General features: G+C 36.8%; 1 protein-coding gene across 3 annotated transcripts in view; it reads left to right on the top strand.

The window, feature by feature from the left end:
• ARID4A (AT-rich interaction domain 4A) overlaps positions 1-15,593 on the top strand; it is a 58,151-nt gene that overhangs the window by 26,400 nt on the left and 16,158 nt on the right. For all 3 annotated transcript variants that reach the window (XM_036842663.1, XM_036842665.1, XM_036842664.1), the window contains 6 exons: positions 5,354-5,426; positions 6,460-6,554; positions 6,709-6,806; positions 7,351-7,582; positions 10,255-10,505; positions 13,018-13,215. In XM_036842663.1, the coding sequence (XP_036698558.1) occupies positions 5,354-5,426; positions 6,460-6,554; positions 6,709-6,806; positions 7,351-7,582; positions 10,255-10,505; positions 13,018-13,215 (947 nt within the window). The remainder of the gene's footprint in view (positions 1-5,353; positions 5,427-6,459; positions 6,555-6,708; positions 6,807-7,350; positions 7,583-10,254; positions 10,506-13,017; positions 13,216-15,593) is intronic.

Raw genomic sequence — 15,593 nt, forward strand, 5'->3', positions numbered from 1 at the left:
ATCAAAGATGTCTCTTATGTCTCTTGTTAACTCCAGACATTTATATTAAACTTCCAATGAGGATTTCTTCATATTTTGTAAGTCCTCAAACTCTATATGGGCAAGACTGCACTCATCTTTTCCCCCAAACCTGTCCTTTCCCTGTTTGTTCCTAATTCACTTGAATAGAAGCACCATCCACCCAATTCCTCAAGCTAGATAAATGAGATAAATGAGATAATCCTCTCACTCTTGCCTCCCTATCCAATGAGACATCAGATCCTGTCTCTTCTACTTACTTTATAGCTCTCAAATTTGCCCACTTCCCTCACTTTCTACTCTCTGTCACCTTAGTTCAAGCCACTCTTCTCTTTCACCTAGCTAGACTGGTGCAGTAGCAACTTGTTCTTTCCATGTCCATGCTTTCGCTACTCCAGTCTGTTCCTCTGTACTGCATCGAAGTAGGTTTTTTAAAACTAGAAATATAAAAACGAGATTCCTCTTGGAATAAATTAATTTTAGGGCACAAAAATAAAAATAAAAATCCAGTCATTGACGATAAAACTGTGACTAAAATCAGCGTGTCTTTAACTTCATGGAACTTATTGAGCACTTATAACATGTTGAAACTTTGAGGACTACAAACATGAATAACCTAAACTAAAAAAAAAACTCAGCATTAACACCTCTCTCTCACTCTCCCATGCTCTTTCTCTCTCCTTCAGGGGGAGGGGTCATCTTTCCATCATCAGGTGGCAAGACTAATTCAGGCATTGATCCTCTCTTTGTGGACTGTGGCAGTAGCTCCCCTTTCCCTTCCAATCCATCAAACTCAGAGAACTTTTAAAAAGACAAATCTGACCTAATTCCTCTCTAGCTCTCTCAAACCTCACATCTACCCAGAGTGTCCAGTTCTGATTCTCTAACATATCATTCCAAAGTCCTTTCCTGATCACAGCCTGCCTTTGCCAGCCTCGTGTTTATGCTGTTTGCTCTTGTTCCCAGGCTGTATGCTCTTCACATTCTGAGGCTTTCCCTGCTATTACCACCATCACCGCACCCCCAGCAGAACCATTCATCCCCTCACCTTGCTCCTGTATTCTTTTATGTATTTTACAACACTTAGCACATTTTGTCTAATTGGCTGGTTTTACATTTCTACACCTCCTGCCAGACTTGAGGGCCAAAAGCGTCTTCTGATTTGAATTGCAATACTTTTGCAAAAGTCTGTGATTCATGGTAACTATCAAAAATGTTTGAGCTCGGGCTTCCCTGGTGGCGCAGTGGTTGAGAATCTGCCTGCTAATGCAGGGGACACGGGTTCGAGCCCTGGTCTGGGAAGATCCCACATGCCACGGAGTGGCTGGGCCCGTGAGCCACAACTACTGAGCCTGCGCGTCTGGAGCCTGTGCCCCGCAACGGGAGGGGCCGCGATAGTGAAAGGCCCGCGCACCGCGATGAAGAGCGGTCCCCGCACCGCGACGAAGAGTGGCCCCCGCTTGCCGCAACTGGAGAAAGCCCTCGCACGAACCGAAGACCCAACACAGCCAAAAATAAATAAATAAATAAATAAAGTAGCTATAAAACGCAGCTTTCTTTAAAAAAAAAAAAAAAAAAAAAAAAAAAAATGTTTGAGCTGTATTTGAAGACATAGTGTCCAAAGTCAGAAAATACATAATCTAGTAGTAGATAGGTATACAACTACTATAATATTAGGAAGTTATACTCCTGCTAACTAAAATTGTAAGTTTCTTAAAATTATGATCATATTCATGCCTCTTCTATATCCTTAGCCCCCTTCCCTGCCCTGGCATTTTACTGGGTGCATAGTTACTCTTCACATCCTTGACTAAACGAAGGGAAGAAGGCTCATCAGCAGTCTAGTGGGCTCTACCTCCCATTATTATAGCCCTCTCCCACTTCAAAACCCTTGAGGGATGAAAAACCCTCTTGCCTCCCAGGAGAAGAGACCCTGCAGGTATTGTGATAGCAAGCACAGCCCCCATACAAAAGTCATAAAGGCAGAGTCTTCTAGTTGGAGGCATTTTCTACCATGTGCAATTTTACTCTAAGGTGACTAACAAGAGAGCTGTTTTTGGTTTTTTTTTAACATTTTATTGTTTTATCTCTTAAACTTTTTTTTTAAAATTATTTATTTATTTATTTATTTATGGCTGTGTTGGGTCTTCGTTTCTGTGCGAGGGCTTTCTCTAGTTGTGGCAAGCGGGGGCCACTCTTCATCGCGGTGCGCGGGCCTCTCACTATCGTGGCCTCTCTTGTTGCGGAGCACAGGCTCCAGACGCACAGGCTCAGCAATTGTGGCTCACGGGCCTAGGTGCTCCGTGGCATGTGGGATCTTCCCAGACCAGGGCTCGAACCCGCATCCCCTGCATTGGCAGGCAGACTCTCAACCACTGCGCCACCAGGGAAGCCCAAGAGAGCTGTTTGAAAAAATAAAATGATTGTGAAGAATTACTTATTGTAAGAGATAAAGCATTTTGAGTTTTGCGAAGACCATCAGGTAAATTTAAAACTTTGTTTATAGTGTCATCTTTTTAAAATTTTTAATCAAAATAAATTTCCTTTCAAGCAGGCAGTTGTTTTTAAGTAGAATTCTTTATTCATTTATATCTTGTTTTCACACCTGATAACTGCATTCTGAACTTAAAATTTTATGGCCATAGTTTCTCATGGTACTTAAAACACTCTTGACATCCACTAACTTAATTCCAGTGAATTTAAACTACCAATTTTTATCTATAAAACTATATTCTTAATCATTAAGAATTTATCAAATGTTTGGTAAAACCTTAATAAATACCTAATTTGCAATTGATGGGTTCATTTTGTTTACTTACTTTTGGAAGAAACTTTGATTTCAAACTAGTGCTTTTTAAAAAAAATTGCTTTTACATATACTGGATACAACAGTCTTCTTTGAATTCTGTAAGATCATAAATACTAAAAATGAGGTGTTAGTCTGAGGAGAGACTATTGTGATTATGAGGGACAGGCAAAGCACAGAGCCAGTCTGGTATAAGTTGTTTTTGTTTTTTTCCCCATACCAAAAGTCCTTAAAATTAGTATCTGAAATGATTCTTAGACTACCAGATTACTCCTTTCTTGAGTTAACTCATTGGCAGTTGTTTTCACAACCTTGTAAAAGCAAAATTTTTTAATTCACTTGGGGAAAAAATTGCCATCTCTTGATCTGAGTATTTAGTAAAGACCTCTATTAACTCTGTAGTGATTATTAAGTCTGTATGTATATTGCTAACTATTAAGTCTGTATATTGCTAACTTTTGAGGCTTACTAGAACTTCAACTTAAGTTTCTTTATATTTTGTTAAACTGAAAGTACTCCGATGCTATAAGTCATTCTTTTTTTTTTTTTAATTAATTAATTAATTTATTTATGGCTGTATTGGGTCTTCGTTTCTGTGCGAGGGCTTTCTCTAGTTGCAGCAAGCGGGGGCCACTTTTCATCGCGGCGCGTGGGCCTCTCACTATCGTGGCCTCTCTTGTTGCGGAGCACAGGCTCCAGACGCGCAGGCTCAGTAATTGTGGCTCACGGGCCCAGTTGCTCCGCGGCATGTGGGATCTTCCCAGACCAGGGCTCGAACCCGTGTCCCCTGCATTGGCAGGCAGATTCTCAACCACTGCGCCACCAGGGAAGCCCTATAACTCATTCTTAATGAATGTACTGAAAGAAAAAAAAAAGACTGTACTGAGGGAAAGACTTTTCCCTTGATTGCCTCATGCTTTTTTTATTATATATTTTAATCGACCTTGATTGCCTCATTTTTTTTAATATATATTTTAATTAACTACGTGTTTATTGATCTTGGCTATATTATTAGCTGTTAGAAACTTAAAAAAATTTTTTTGCTCTCTGGATTTGTGAGCAGTCAATATTTATTGCTTGACAGTTGCCTTTGCTTTGAATATGGCTTTGCAAGACAAAAGTCTGAATTCTTGTTTTGGAACATGGAAAAATAGTAGTACTCTGGGTCTTCCCTGGTGGCGCAGTGGTTAAGAATCTGCCTGCCAATGCAGGGGACATGGGTTCGAGCCCTGGTCTGGGAAGATCCCACATGCCGTGGAGCAACTGAGCCCGTGTGCCACAACTACTTAGCCTGCGCTCTAGAGCGCACGAGCCACAACTACTGAGCCCACGCGCCACAACTACTGAAGCCCGTGCGCCTAGAGCCCGTGCTCCGCAACAAGAGAGGCCACCACAATGAGAAGCCCATGCACCGCAACGAAGAGCAGCCCCTGCTCGCTGCAACTAGAGAAAGCCCGCGGGCAGCAACGAAGACCCAACACAGCCAATAAATAAATAAATAAATAAATAAATCTATTTTAAAAAAAAGTAGTACTCTGAAATTAAATTATGATAATTTATATGAAAGAAATATATCAGTGTTTTCTTTGTCTCTCCATAGTATTGTTAAACTTTAAGAATTTTCCCAAATATTAATTTATAAGTAATCTATTAGAAAAGGAAATATTTTATTAAAACCCAAAATCCATTTGTTTGCATAAGAAAAAATCATTAGGTTTATACAATTAGTAAAATGTAACACACAAATAGGTATTTGTAGGAATAGTTGTTTCTGCATGAATGTTTCCATTAGTTTTTTTTTTTCCATAGAACTAAATTGTAGTTATGTATCTAGTTTCCTTCCCTAAGAAATAATTTTCATTGTTCTATTTTAAGGGGTTGCAAAGTCAACTACAGAGGCCCTGCAAGAAAGGCAAATGAGAAAAGCAGGCTACTATGATGCAAGAGGGGCTGGTGGAGTCTGGGACAAAATAAAATTTATATGGCTCATTTACATGCATTTAAATTTCTTTAAAACATTGTGCTATCCAAACAAAAAACCTTTGCCATGCGACTTCGCAGCCTCTGGTTTATATTCATTCAACAGTAACAAAATTTTAATATTGGTATGTGAATTATTTTAAAATAATAAATACATTTGTAATTCTTACACTCATCTATCAGTATATTCCTATGGGCCACATGGTATTTTGAGGATTTTTTTAAAAACACCAGATGAGGTGAAAACACTCACCCCATTCCTAAACCTTTTCCTCATGGCTAATCTTTGTCCCCACAGTGATAATTAATGGGAAGGTTCGAGTGATAAATGGAGTGGAGAGTAGAGATTGTATATCTTGACAATCGCATCAAACCAGCTCTATCAAAATATGAATTAAAATATGGTGTTGTAGGATTTTGAGAAAAATTCATATTTTCTGGCTTCATTAAAATCTTATCCCCTTACCTTGGATTCCCAAAACGAAAAACAAAGAAGACAGTGTGTCTCCTATTCATTGTTCTGTATATTTATATATTTTATCTTTACAGCCTGAGGAAGAACCTGATCCTGAAGAGAGGGACAGCTTCCTTCAACAGCTTTATAAGTTTATGGAAGACAGAGGTATTTTCATGCTTATTATTTAAAAGCAGGCATTTCTGGGAATTCCCTGGCAGTCCAGTGGTTAGGACTCAGCGTTTTCACTGCTGAGGGCCCAGGTTCAATCCCTGGTCTGGGAACTAGTGCGGCATGGCCAAAAAAAAAAAAGTAGACATTTCTTTTACTGTTTCATATTCTAGGTTTATGTATTATTTTTGTTCAAATCATGGTACAGGGATTTGGATTTCAAGCCTAAGAATCAGTTATAGCTGATAATAATAATTAAGTATTGGGAATAAAGACAACTACTAATATCTAGTTTGAGTACAAATGTAGAGGAAAAGTAGTTTTGGTATAGTTAAATTTTATCTTCTTGAGACTTATGAAACCAGAAAATATTATAATAATATTTGAGTAATAGAAAGTGAACAATCATAATGTAAATCTACATACCCATTATTTACTAATGGCGTTTTGGTGGCAAGTAAACTAGTCTGATCCTTGGTCTCAACAAATTAAACGTAATGGCCCCTATCTAAACGGAGTAGGATTTCTAATAAAGTTAGAAGCTTTATAAATCATCATACTTATTGACATTATGTCAATCCTGGAAATCCTCAGATAAATCGGTTCTAGTGGCCTTCAGCAATGATCCTTCAGATTACTGCCACCCGTCTTAACGTTTGTGTTGAAGCATTCAAAATGGAACCATGGCCTAAAATGTGCCCTTTCCATTGTATGTTTTCTTGCCCCGGCTTCTTGAACCAGCAACATCATTTGCTACACCTTGCAGGCCAAAGGTTTGATTTAGTTTTATCCAATTCAGTGGCAGTTAGAGAGGTTATTTTATTAGTTGTGGCAGTAAAACTAAAGACCACCACAGTACTGTGTAAAGAATATAGAGAATATTTTGTGTTGTCTTACATAATTTGAGGTTCTTTAAATATATGCCTCTGATTAGTGATATTTGGGAAATTAGAAATTGATAAGCTTTGTTTTCAACTTAGTATTTTCCGTTGGAATTAACATTGTATTTCTGCTCTCTGTTATTTAAAAGGTACTCCAATCAACAAACCACCTGTTTTGGGCTATAAAGATCTCAATCTCTTCAAACTCTTCAGACTGGTTTATCATCAAGGTGGATGTGACAAGGTAAGTAAGACTGTAATGCAAAGTTAAATTGTCTAATGTTGCACTATAATATGTACTTTAGGTAATAAACACATTTTCTTAATGAACATAACAGTATTAGTGTAAAGATTATTTCCCTTTGCAAACATTAACAAATAAAAACTTAATTTTCCAGATTGATAGTGGTGCTGTATGGAAGCAAATTTATATGGACCTTGGCATTCCTATTTTGAATTCAGCTGCTTCCTACAATGTAAAAACTGCTTATAGAAAGTAAGTAGTATAGTTTATTCATCAAAGAATACATATTTACAAGGAGTATTTTCCACTTAATTTGTTAGCAATTAAATAAGAACACATCAATCAAAGAACATTAAAGTCAGAGAAAGTGTATAAAAAGGTTTCGGTTAATAGATACTGTGATTGAAAGTTATTTCAGTGCACCAAGTCTGCTTTACTCCATTTTTCATGTTCTGATTTTCTTTTCAAAATCACAGATACAGGCAGTGTTTATAGTCTGAAATTACGATACATGTTATAGAGTTGTACCTTTTGTGGTGAACAGACTTCATATCAAAACTATGATAGCTGTGTTCAGTTATCACAAGCTCAGATTTTTCAGGAAAGAAATTTTAGTTTCTGATCAATATTTTGGTCTGTTTTCCTATATAAAACACCAAGAAATCAGTAACAGAAAAAATACTTTGTAAAAAAAAGGCTTGAGTTTTACTTTTCAAAAAATATGTGTGTGTTTAATATAGTATTCAAGTTAAATGTAAAGACTAAGATTTCTTAAAATGAAATATTGTTTGTTTAGGTATCTCTATGGTTTTGAGGAGTACTGCCGTTCTGCAAATATTCAGTTCAGAACTATTCACCACCATGAACCAAAAGTAAAAGAGGAAAAAAAAGACTTAGAAGAATCCATGGAAGAGGCTCCAAAAGTAGATCAAGAAATGCCTTTAGTAGAAGTGAAGAGTGAACCTGAGGAAAATATTGATTCAAACAGTGAAAGTGAAAGAGAAGAAACAGAATTAAAATCTCCAAGGGTAAGTAGTTAAGACTAGTTTTATCTAGTTTATTTTTAGCATATTTTAATCTTTTTATTATGGGCATTTTCAGATATACACAAAAATACTCCTGTGAACCTAGTTTATTTTCCAGTATTTGGTCGTGCTTCAGCCAGGCTAGCCTAGCTCCCTTTCTCTAAATATACCACACATTATTTCTTCTACCTGAAAAACCATTCCTCCTCTTGTTCTCTGTTTGTTTGTTCAAGTCATTCTCATCTGGGGTCAATCTCAAATATTCACTTCCGTCAAGTCTTTTGCTAAAGTGTCACCTCACTGAAGCCTCTCCTGGTCACCTTACCTAAAATTGTAACCTACCTCCTCTCTTTGGCACTGGCAATCCCTCTAATGTTGCTGTTTCTATCTGTAATTTACTTACTTGTTCAGTTTACTGCTTATTGTTTCTTTTACCCCACTCTGGACTAGTGTCACACTCCACAAGGGCAGGGATTAGTGTTTATTCCATTAATTGAGAGATCCCAGGCATCTAGAACAGTGCCTGGCACATAGTAAGGACTTATTAAATAGTTGTTGAGTGAATGAATCTCGTCTTTATAATACCTGTGCCCTCAGCCAGATGGGATCTTTTCTTTCTCTTGACTTCACAACACACTGTACAGCTCTTGTGGCAGTTTTTCATGCTCTGCCTTGTTTCCTAGTCATGTGCACACTGGTTTTATGTTCTAACTCTACCCTTGCTCTCCATTAGTATATAACAATCAGGAATTGTCCCTCATTATTTTGGTCTTTGTCTGATGATGTCTACACAGTAGGATTTATCAAATTTTAGAAGTAGAAAGAAGATTTAATCACACTGTCAAAGAAGTTCACTTATTGTAATGCATCTTATTTTTCAGTGAAATTGTAGTTAAAAGAAAAGGTGAAATCATCTTCTCTTTTATTTGCTCAGAAACCATTTTTTAAAACTGTCCATTTTATCATCTAGTAAATGGAATCTTCTAGTGAATTTCATGAAACATCCAAAGTGGTTTGTTTCTTTTCTTTCTTTAATTTTTAAAAATTGTGGTAAATACACATAACATAAAATTTATCATCTTCACCGTTTTTATATGTGCAGTTCAGTGGCATTAACTACATTCACATTGTTGTACAACCATCACCACCATCCATCCCCAGAACTTTTTTCATCTTGCAAAACTGAAACTGTACCTGTGAAACAGTAACTCCTCGTTCCTGTCTTCCCCAGCCTCTGGCAACCACCCTTCTACTTTCTATGAATTTGACTACTCTAGGTACTTCATATAAGTGGAATTATGTAGTATTTGTCCTTTTGTGACTGGTTTATTTCACTCTGCATAAGGTCTTCAAGGTTCATCCATGTATGCATTAGAATTTCCTTCCTTTTTAAGACTGAGTAATATCCATTGTATGTATTGTGGACACACTTCCTTGTCATTACATAAAGACCCTCCTCATCTTTATGTAAAACATCTGCGGAGTACTGCATAGTATGGATGTATCATAAATTTACCTTCCTCAAGATTTTGTCCAATTTTTTATGATTACAAAAAGTGATGCAATAAATATGCTCGTAAAAATGTCCTCCCCATTTATCTAAATATAGAGGCTTGTAAAAATGTCCTCCTCATTTATCTGAATACAGAGGCCAGACTTGTAAAAATGGGATTTCTGGGATAAAGGTATAAGTTATACAAACCTAAATTTTGATGGATAACAGATGCTTTTATTCATTTACCTACAAATATTTAAAGAGCACCTGCCATGTGCCAGGCACTGTCTAGATCTGAGGTTACAGAAGTGAATAAGACAGAGACCCTGCCCTCATGGAACTTACATTTAAGTTCTTTTTTTTTTTTTTCCCCCTACCTTTGATGTTTAAATAGCACATAGTCGGGAACTAGGTAAAACATTTGTTATACTGAGATATTGTTAAGTATTCTAGTGCTCCCAAAGTTCTTGGCTCTTTTATTATCCTCACTTTATTCCAAGTAGAGGGGAATTCTGCCAGTGTATAGAGGTTGACTGGAAGGAGAATTTAGGAGATAATGAAATGGCTCAACAGTTTCATGGTCATTTGAGCATGCAACAAGAGACTGGATAAAAGCTGCTGGGCGTATAACAAGTTACTGCTGGCCTAGTGAGCTCTCCAGATACTCATTCAAAGAAATGAGCTCACTTTTTGGCCATTGATACAGTTCAGTCCTTTTAAAATGTAATCACACTGAAACACAGTGATATGTTAATTTTATCTTAGTAAACAGTAGAATTAGAGATGACAGAACTTCTAAAAACTTAAGGGACTGATTTATTATTATTAACTTACATCATTGACACTTAGATAATTCTTTAAAAAATTTTATTATAGTCAAGAAATATTAAAAGTGAGATAAAATAATAGAGTGAACACAGGAGAAAATTTTTATTTTGTATGTAGTATGTAGCCAGGGATCATAGTACACTTGGACACAATTAAGTAATTTACATGGGTTATTCTTTTCCTTTTGAGAGGAAGAGAAAAGTATTCAGGAGTTGATGGGTTATCAGTGTCATGTGTCAAGCTAGAGAGAAGACGAGTCATTGCTGTGAAGGTTTAAGGAGAAGATACATTTTTCTACGTTTTTTTGCCCTTTGTAGTGATAGTTACTTTAAAGCTTTTATCCGCCTAATAGGGACGAAGGAGAATTGCTCGAGATGCAAATTCTATTAAAAAGGAAATTGAAGAAGAGAAAACAGAAGACAAATTAAAAGATGACGATACAGAAAATAAGGATGTAGATGATGACTATGAAACTGCAGAGAAAAAAGAAAATGAGTTACTACTGGGGAGAAAAAATCCACCAAAGCAAAAGGAGAAGAAAATTAAAAAGCAGGAGGATTCTGACAGAGACTCAGAGGAAGAGGAAGAGAAGAGCCAAGAGAGGTACATTATCTTATATTTGTTCTCCAGAAGCACCTGTCTGGGGTACAGCAGCGCTCTGTTCCTGCTTAGAGATTCAGGTTTGAGGGAATGTTTTCTTATTGGGACTTCCATTCCTCTTGTCTAATGAAGGTGAGACACATTGTGAAGATGATGTGTATCGCCTTTCGGAATTGGAGAATATACTGGTCGCACCATTTTAATAGCACTTGTGCCCTAAACAGTGGCCTCACAGAAGGCTGCGCCACCCAGTCAAAAGAAAGGTCCTGCAGTTGACAGCAGGGAAGGGAGCTGGAGAAAAATGGAGGAAGTGGACAAGAGGAAACAGCGACAGCAAAAATTCCATTTTAAAAAAGGTACAATGTGGGAAAGCTAACAGACACATGGGTGCACAGTACTAGCAGATGTTTCTGTGTGTTAGCTTCATCTAAGACATTTTTCTTTTTCAAGTTACTGTATTAGAATAAGTGGCATGCACCCCTGATTCTAGTTTGGAAAGTACATCCTTGCCCCACATCACAGCAATTAAATTTCGGCCTTTTAACGTTCATCCTGTTTGCTGTTGAATGAAAACTGTTTTTGTGTTTTCTCATGTATTACACATGTATGGACTGAATTGACTTAAAAGTAACCGATGACGAGGCAGTCTAGCTAGATCACGGTAATGTCCAACTATGTTCAGTTGGCCATTTCTTTGTTGTCAAATGGATTTACTAATTTTTAGACACTACTAAAAGATGACTTTTAATTCAGCAACAGCAGCATAACACACTTACTTGTATAGAAGCTCTCCTCCATAGTTATTTTTTGATTATCATCTGATGCTAAATTTTCTAGAAATTTGAGTTACTAAGCAAAATTGGGAACAGTGGCCTGCTGCCTCCGACTAGTGGCTGACACCCATCTGAAAATTAACCGTTGAGAAAATTACTGGAAAAATAGTAAGGATTGGTGAGTGGGAGAGGTAATTTTATGATTCAGTACAAATAGGTACAGGAGCTTTCACAATTACATGTGAATTAGATCAGTGAATACAGCAAGTTCTGTCTTGAAATAGGATTAGGATTAGGGAAAGTGGGAGGAAATAATTGGAGTTGAGTATAATGATGTGAGTGTAGTATTTGAAATATTTGGACAATAAATTTAAGCAAGGATAAACCACTTAAAAAGTAAGGCCTAATTACAGTTTGAAGATTTGTTAAAAATAAGCATCAAAATGTGTATATTTTATAGTAATGCATCAAACATGTAATACACATATATATATATATATATACACATACACTGTGGTTTAAAAAGCCTTTATAATTAATTGATATGTAAATGGAATAAATATTTATTTTAGAGACAGAAAATTTCAGACTTGAATATGAAGAATGATATTGCCTTTTACTAAATAAAAATTGAATATACAAACATAGTCTGTATTCTCATTCAGTAGCAGGAATTATGGAAATAGGAAACTTTTTTATTTATAGAGACTTCTGTCTTAAGTAGTTTCTCATGGTGTTTTGAAATTACCTTATCAGGATATAATTGGAAGATGCCCTTGGAAAGAAAACATTCCCACTGCTAATGGGTTATCAAAGCTTCTTCATGTCGGGTCCCCCAGTGGTCCCTAAAATAATGCCCTATGTTTATGACAGAACACAGTACCTCCTTTTAAGCTTTTTAAAACTCTTGTGACGCTAGTATGATCTTTGATGCAAATCTTTTCTGAATCCTTGCCGGGCTAATAAAGAATGTTTTATTTATAAAAATATGAAAAATATTGTTGGACCTCCCTGTGTGAATCTCCTTTATATCTGATTATCAAATAGAGAAGAACCGATGGGAGATGTGTAAAAACAAATAGGAATCAACATAAGATAACGCAAAGCTTTGTTCTCCTGGTGCTATCCCACAGTTATAACAAGTGGCCTAATACTCAAGTATCTATTGTTTCTATGTTAGGGTGGGGAAACCTTTAAAATAGAAACTATCAATAGTTTAAAAGATAGAGTTACTAAGGTAGTTAGCCCTTGTTCATTATTTTGCCCACCAAAAAACTAGTCTTGGTTAAGAACCATTCTGAATTGAGCAGAAAGTAGTAGTAAAGTAGACTTAAAAGACATTTTAGTTGCAGGAAGTTAAAAACTATCTTTAGGTCATTTTCACATGTAAGGTGGCACTTGAGTATGAATCCTAAAGACTTTTTCAAAGCATGTTGTCCGTATTTTGCTTTATCAAAAGTGACTTATTTGACTCCACATCATCATTAACTGTGATTATTGATTGGCCTTTAAGAAGTATGGATTTGCTTTTGGTACAGTGCACCTTTACATAATAAATAAATTCCTTAGTAAGTAGTCTATAAAAATCTTCTCCTTCTCCTCCTTCTTCTCCTCCTCCACTGACATGTTATTAAGGTAATAATTAGGTTGTGACTCTTCTACATGTTGGATTCTTTTAGCGTATATTATTTTGTTTTCCATTAAGTTATTAGTAGCATTATCAATGTTATAACTTACTGCAGGGAAGAAACCGAAAGCAAATGTGACTCTGAAGGGGAGGAAGATGAGGAAGACACAGAACCTTGCCTAACAGGAACCAAAGTGAAAGTAAAATATGGACGAGGGAAAACGCAGAAAATCTATGAAGCCAGTATTAAAGGCACTGAAATTGATGATGGAGAAGTTTTATACTTGGTACATTACTATGGATGGAATGTCAGGTAAGCAAGAAATTATTTTCTTTTTTTGAAATTTCTTTCATTGGTTCAGAAAGATCCATTTAATGTTTTAAAGAACTAAAGCAAATAGTATATATGTATTTACAAAGCACATCTTGTATCTGAATTTTCCAAGATTCCTATCATTCCCACTGTTATACTAGCTATGTCAATGCTTCCAGCCAAAGGTCACCAGGATCACATCTGTAGTTGAACAAGTTGGATTTACTACTCATTTTCAGTGAGGGAGAACACACAGCTTGGAGAACCACATGGCACCTCAGTTAGAGGGTGGATCTGTGAAAGCTTACAGTACCACCTTGGGGAAAAGCAATAGCCCAGGATTCTGTGGAAACATCCTGCAGGAAGCCAGGCCCATGGCTCCCAGCACTGCAAGTGGTTTTGTTTGTTTGTTTATTTGTTTATTAAATTTATCAGAAATCAAGCCTGTATCAAGCACTGTAACAATTCTGAATTGGTTAATTAATAGAAAAAAGAATATTAGATAGGACTTAGATCTGAGCTTCTGTTAGGTGATTTTGGGGAGGGTTTAAGGAAACGGGGCTTTGCTCTAGACTGGATGCTGTCAAGAAGTGGGGGGTAGTTCTGTGATTGGTTATCTTAATCTTATCTATAAGGAGAGAAGACTAGAGCAAGGTTAATGCTATAATTGGTAAAGCAGCAGCAGTCAGGAAAAAAAAAGGACGTTTGGTCATTTCTGTGGCTTGGACAATGTTCCTGTTTTCTTCTGTGTTGAGACACAACTAGGGAGTGGTCTTGTTTTTGTCTTGATCCATTATGGCCACGGAACAGACCTGTCTGATGCAGATGTTCTGCGAAATTGTTCACATTCAACATGAGAACAACACGCCCAAGCTGTGAGGGCCAGAACAGCTCCGTAGCAACAGCAAGGCCCAGCTAATAGTACCAGGCTGGTTCCTGAATGTCAGGGACTACTTTTCTCTTTCTCCTTTAGAAAGTCTTGTGTGTTCAGTATCTCTGCTTGCCCTGTAGTTGCTTTGAGCCAGAGTGCTCCAAAATTTCCCTGCATACTCAGTGTGTGCCCTGTTATGCCTCAATTCCCTCATCTGAATTGGGGAAGACAGAGTACCTACTTTACAGGGATTCTGTGAGAAGCAGTGCTAATATCTATATTAACATGCAAAGTTAATATAATTAGCGCCGAATATAGTTAGTAAGTGCTCAATAAACATTAACTGTTTTCTTTAGTGAGGGGGAGTTTGGTTTCTGTCCTCTCAACGTCATTTTAAAAGAGTATGGTTTTAATGAATAGCGTATAAAACTTTAAAATTTCTTTTCTCTTTTCTCAAACCAGCCCCTGTGCCCTTCACATTTCTGCCAACACTAAAAACAAACTTTTTCGTCCATCTCCCAGTTGTTTTGTACGTATGTACTGAATTTGGGAAGAAAGACCGTGCTTACCAACCTCGAGTCCCTGCTTTGCAGTTGCAGCCCATTGTAGCCTTCTTTTTTCCTCAGATTCTATTTAGTTCACATCCATCTACTTTTATTTACCATCAGTGTGTCTGTTCTGCTTTCCAGAATTTCCCGCTCCTATCATCCTTCTGTCTCATTTTTTTAATGTTTTACTGTATGACTCTTCCTCACAGTCATTTTTTTATTACAGGCTCATGTTCTTCCTAACTGGTTACCTAACTGGAATTCACATGGTTAATGGGTTTTCATTGACCTTCCGTACTGCTAGATATTGGGTTAATGCAGGAGAAGATCATTTTTAAACCACAGTATAGGTAGTCATGGTACTGTGTCAGCTGAACTTGCGCATATTGGAACAGTGCCCTTCTTTTGCGTGACTTCACGGTAACTGGGTAACAAAGTGAGGGTACGGTTCCCATCATCATGGTGCAGTTCAAAGCAAGGACTGCCTGTAGTTGTTCTGCTTAAATGTTCAGATTTTAGATTTTGGTTGAGCTCTATAAATACCTATATATTCATATAATATAAAAGCTGTTATTTAGTTCTAGGAAGTTTAATTCCTTATTTGCCCCTGATTAGTAACTTGGACTATGTTAAAATCTAGAGGTGATGTCAATATTTTGGGAAAGGGGAAAATGAGGAGTTCTCAACTTGAGCTAAACAGAGTAAACTTAGGTAAAGGAAATATCTATAAAAAATTTCAGTCTTAGAGGTGATACAGCCCAGAATAAAATTTTATTAGAAATACTGGAGGCTAGAGAGAGTTCTGAGGGGAAAAGAGTTGAAAAGGACTTCATAAAATAATCTGGAACTGAGCATATTACAAACTTGAATTTACCTGACTTGTTTTGCATTATTCGGTCAATAGAATGAATTCCAGTGCAGAATCAACTTATTTCATTAAGCTCAGATGTGTGGGAGTT

The sequence above is a fragment of the Balaenoptera musculus genome, chromosome 2, assembly GCF_009873245.2.
Source record: "Balaenoptera musculus isolate JJ_BM4_2016_0621 chromosome 2, mBalMus1.pri.v3, whole genome shotgun sequence".
In the NCBI taxonomy this organism is placed as follows: domain Eukaryota; kingdom Metazoa; phylum Chordata; class Mammalia; order Artiodactyla; family Balaenopteridae; genus Balaenoptera; species Balaenoptera musculus.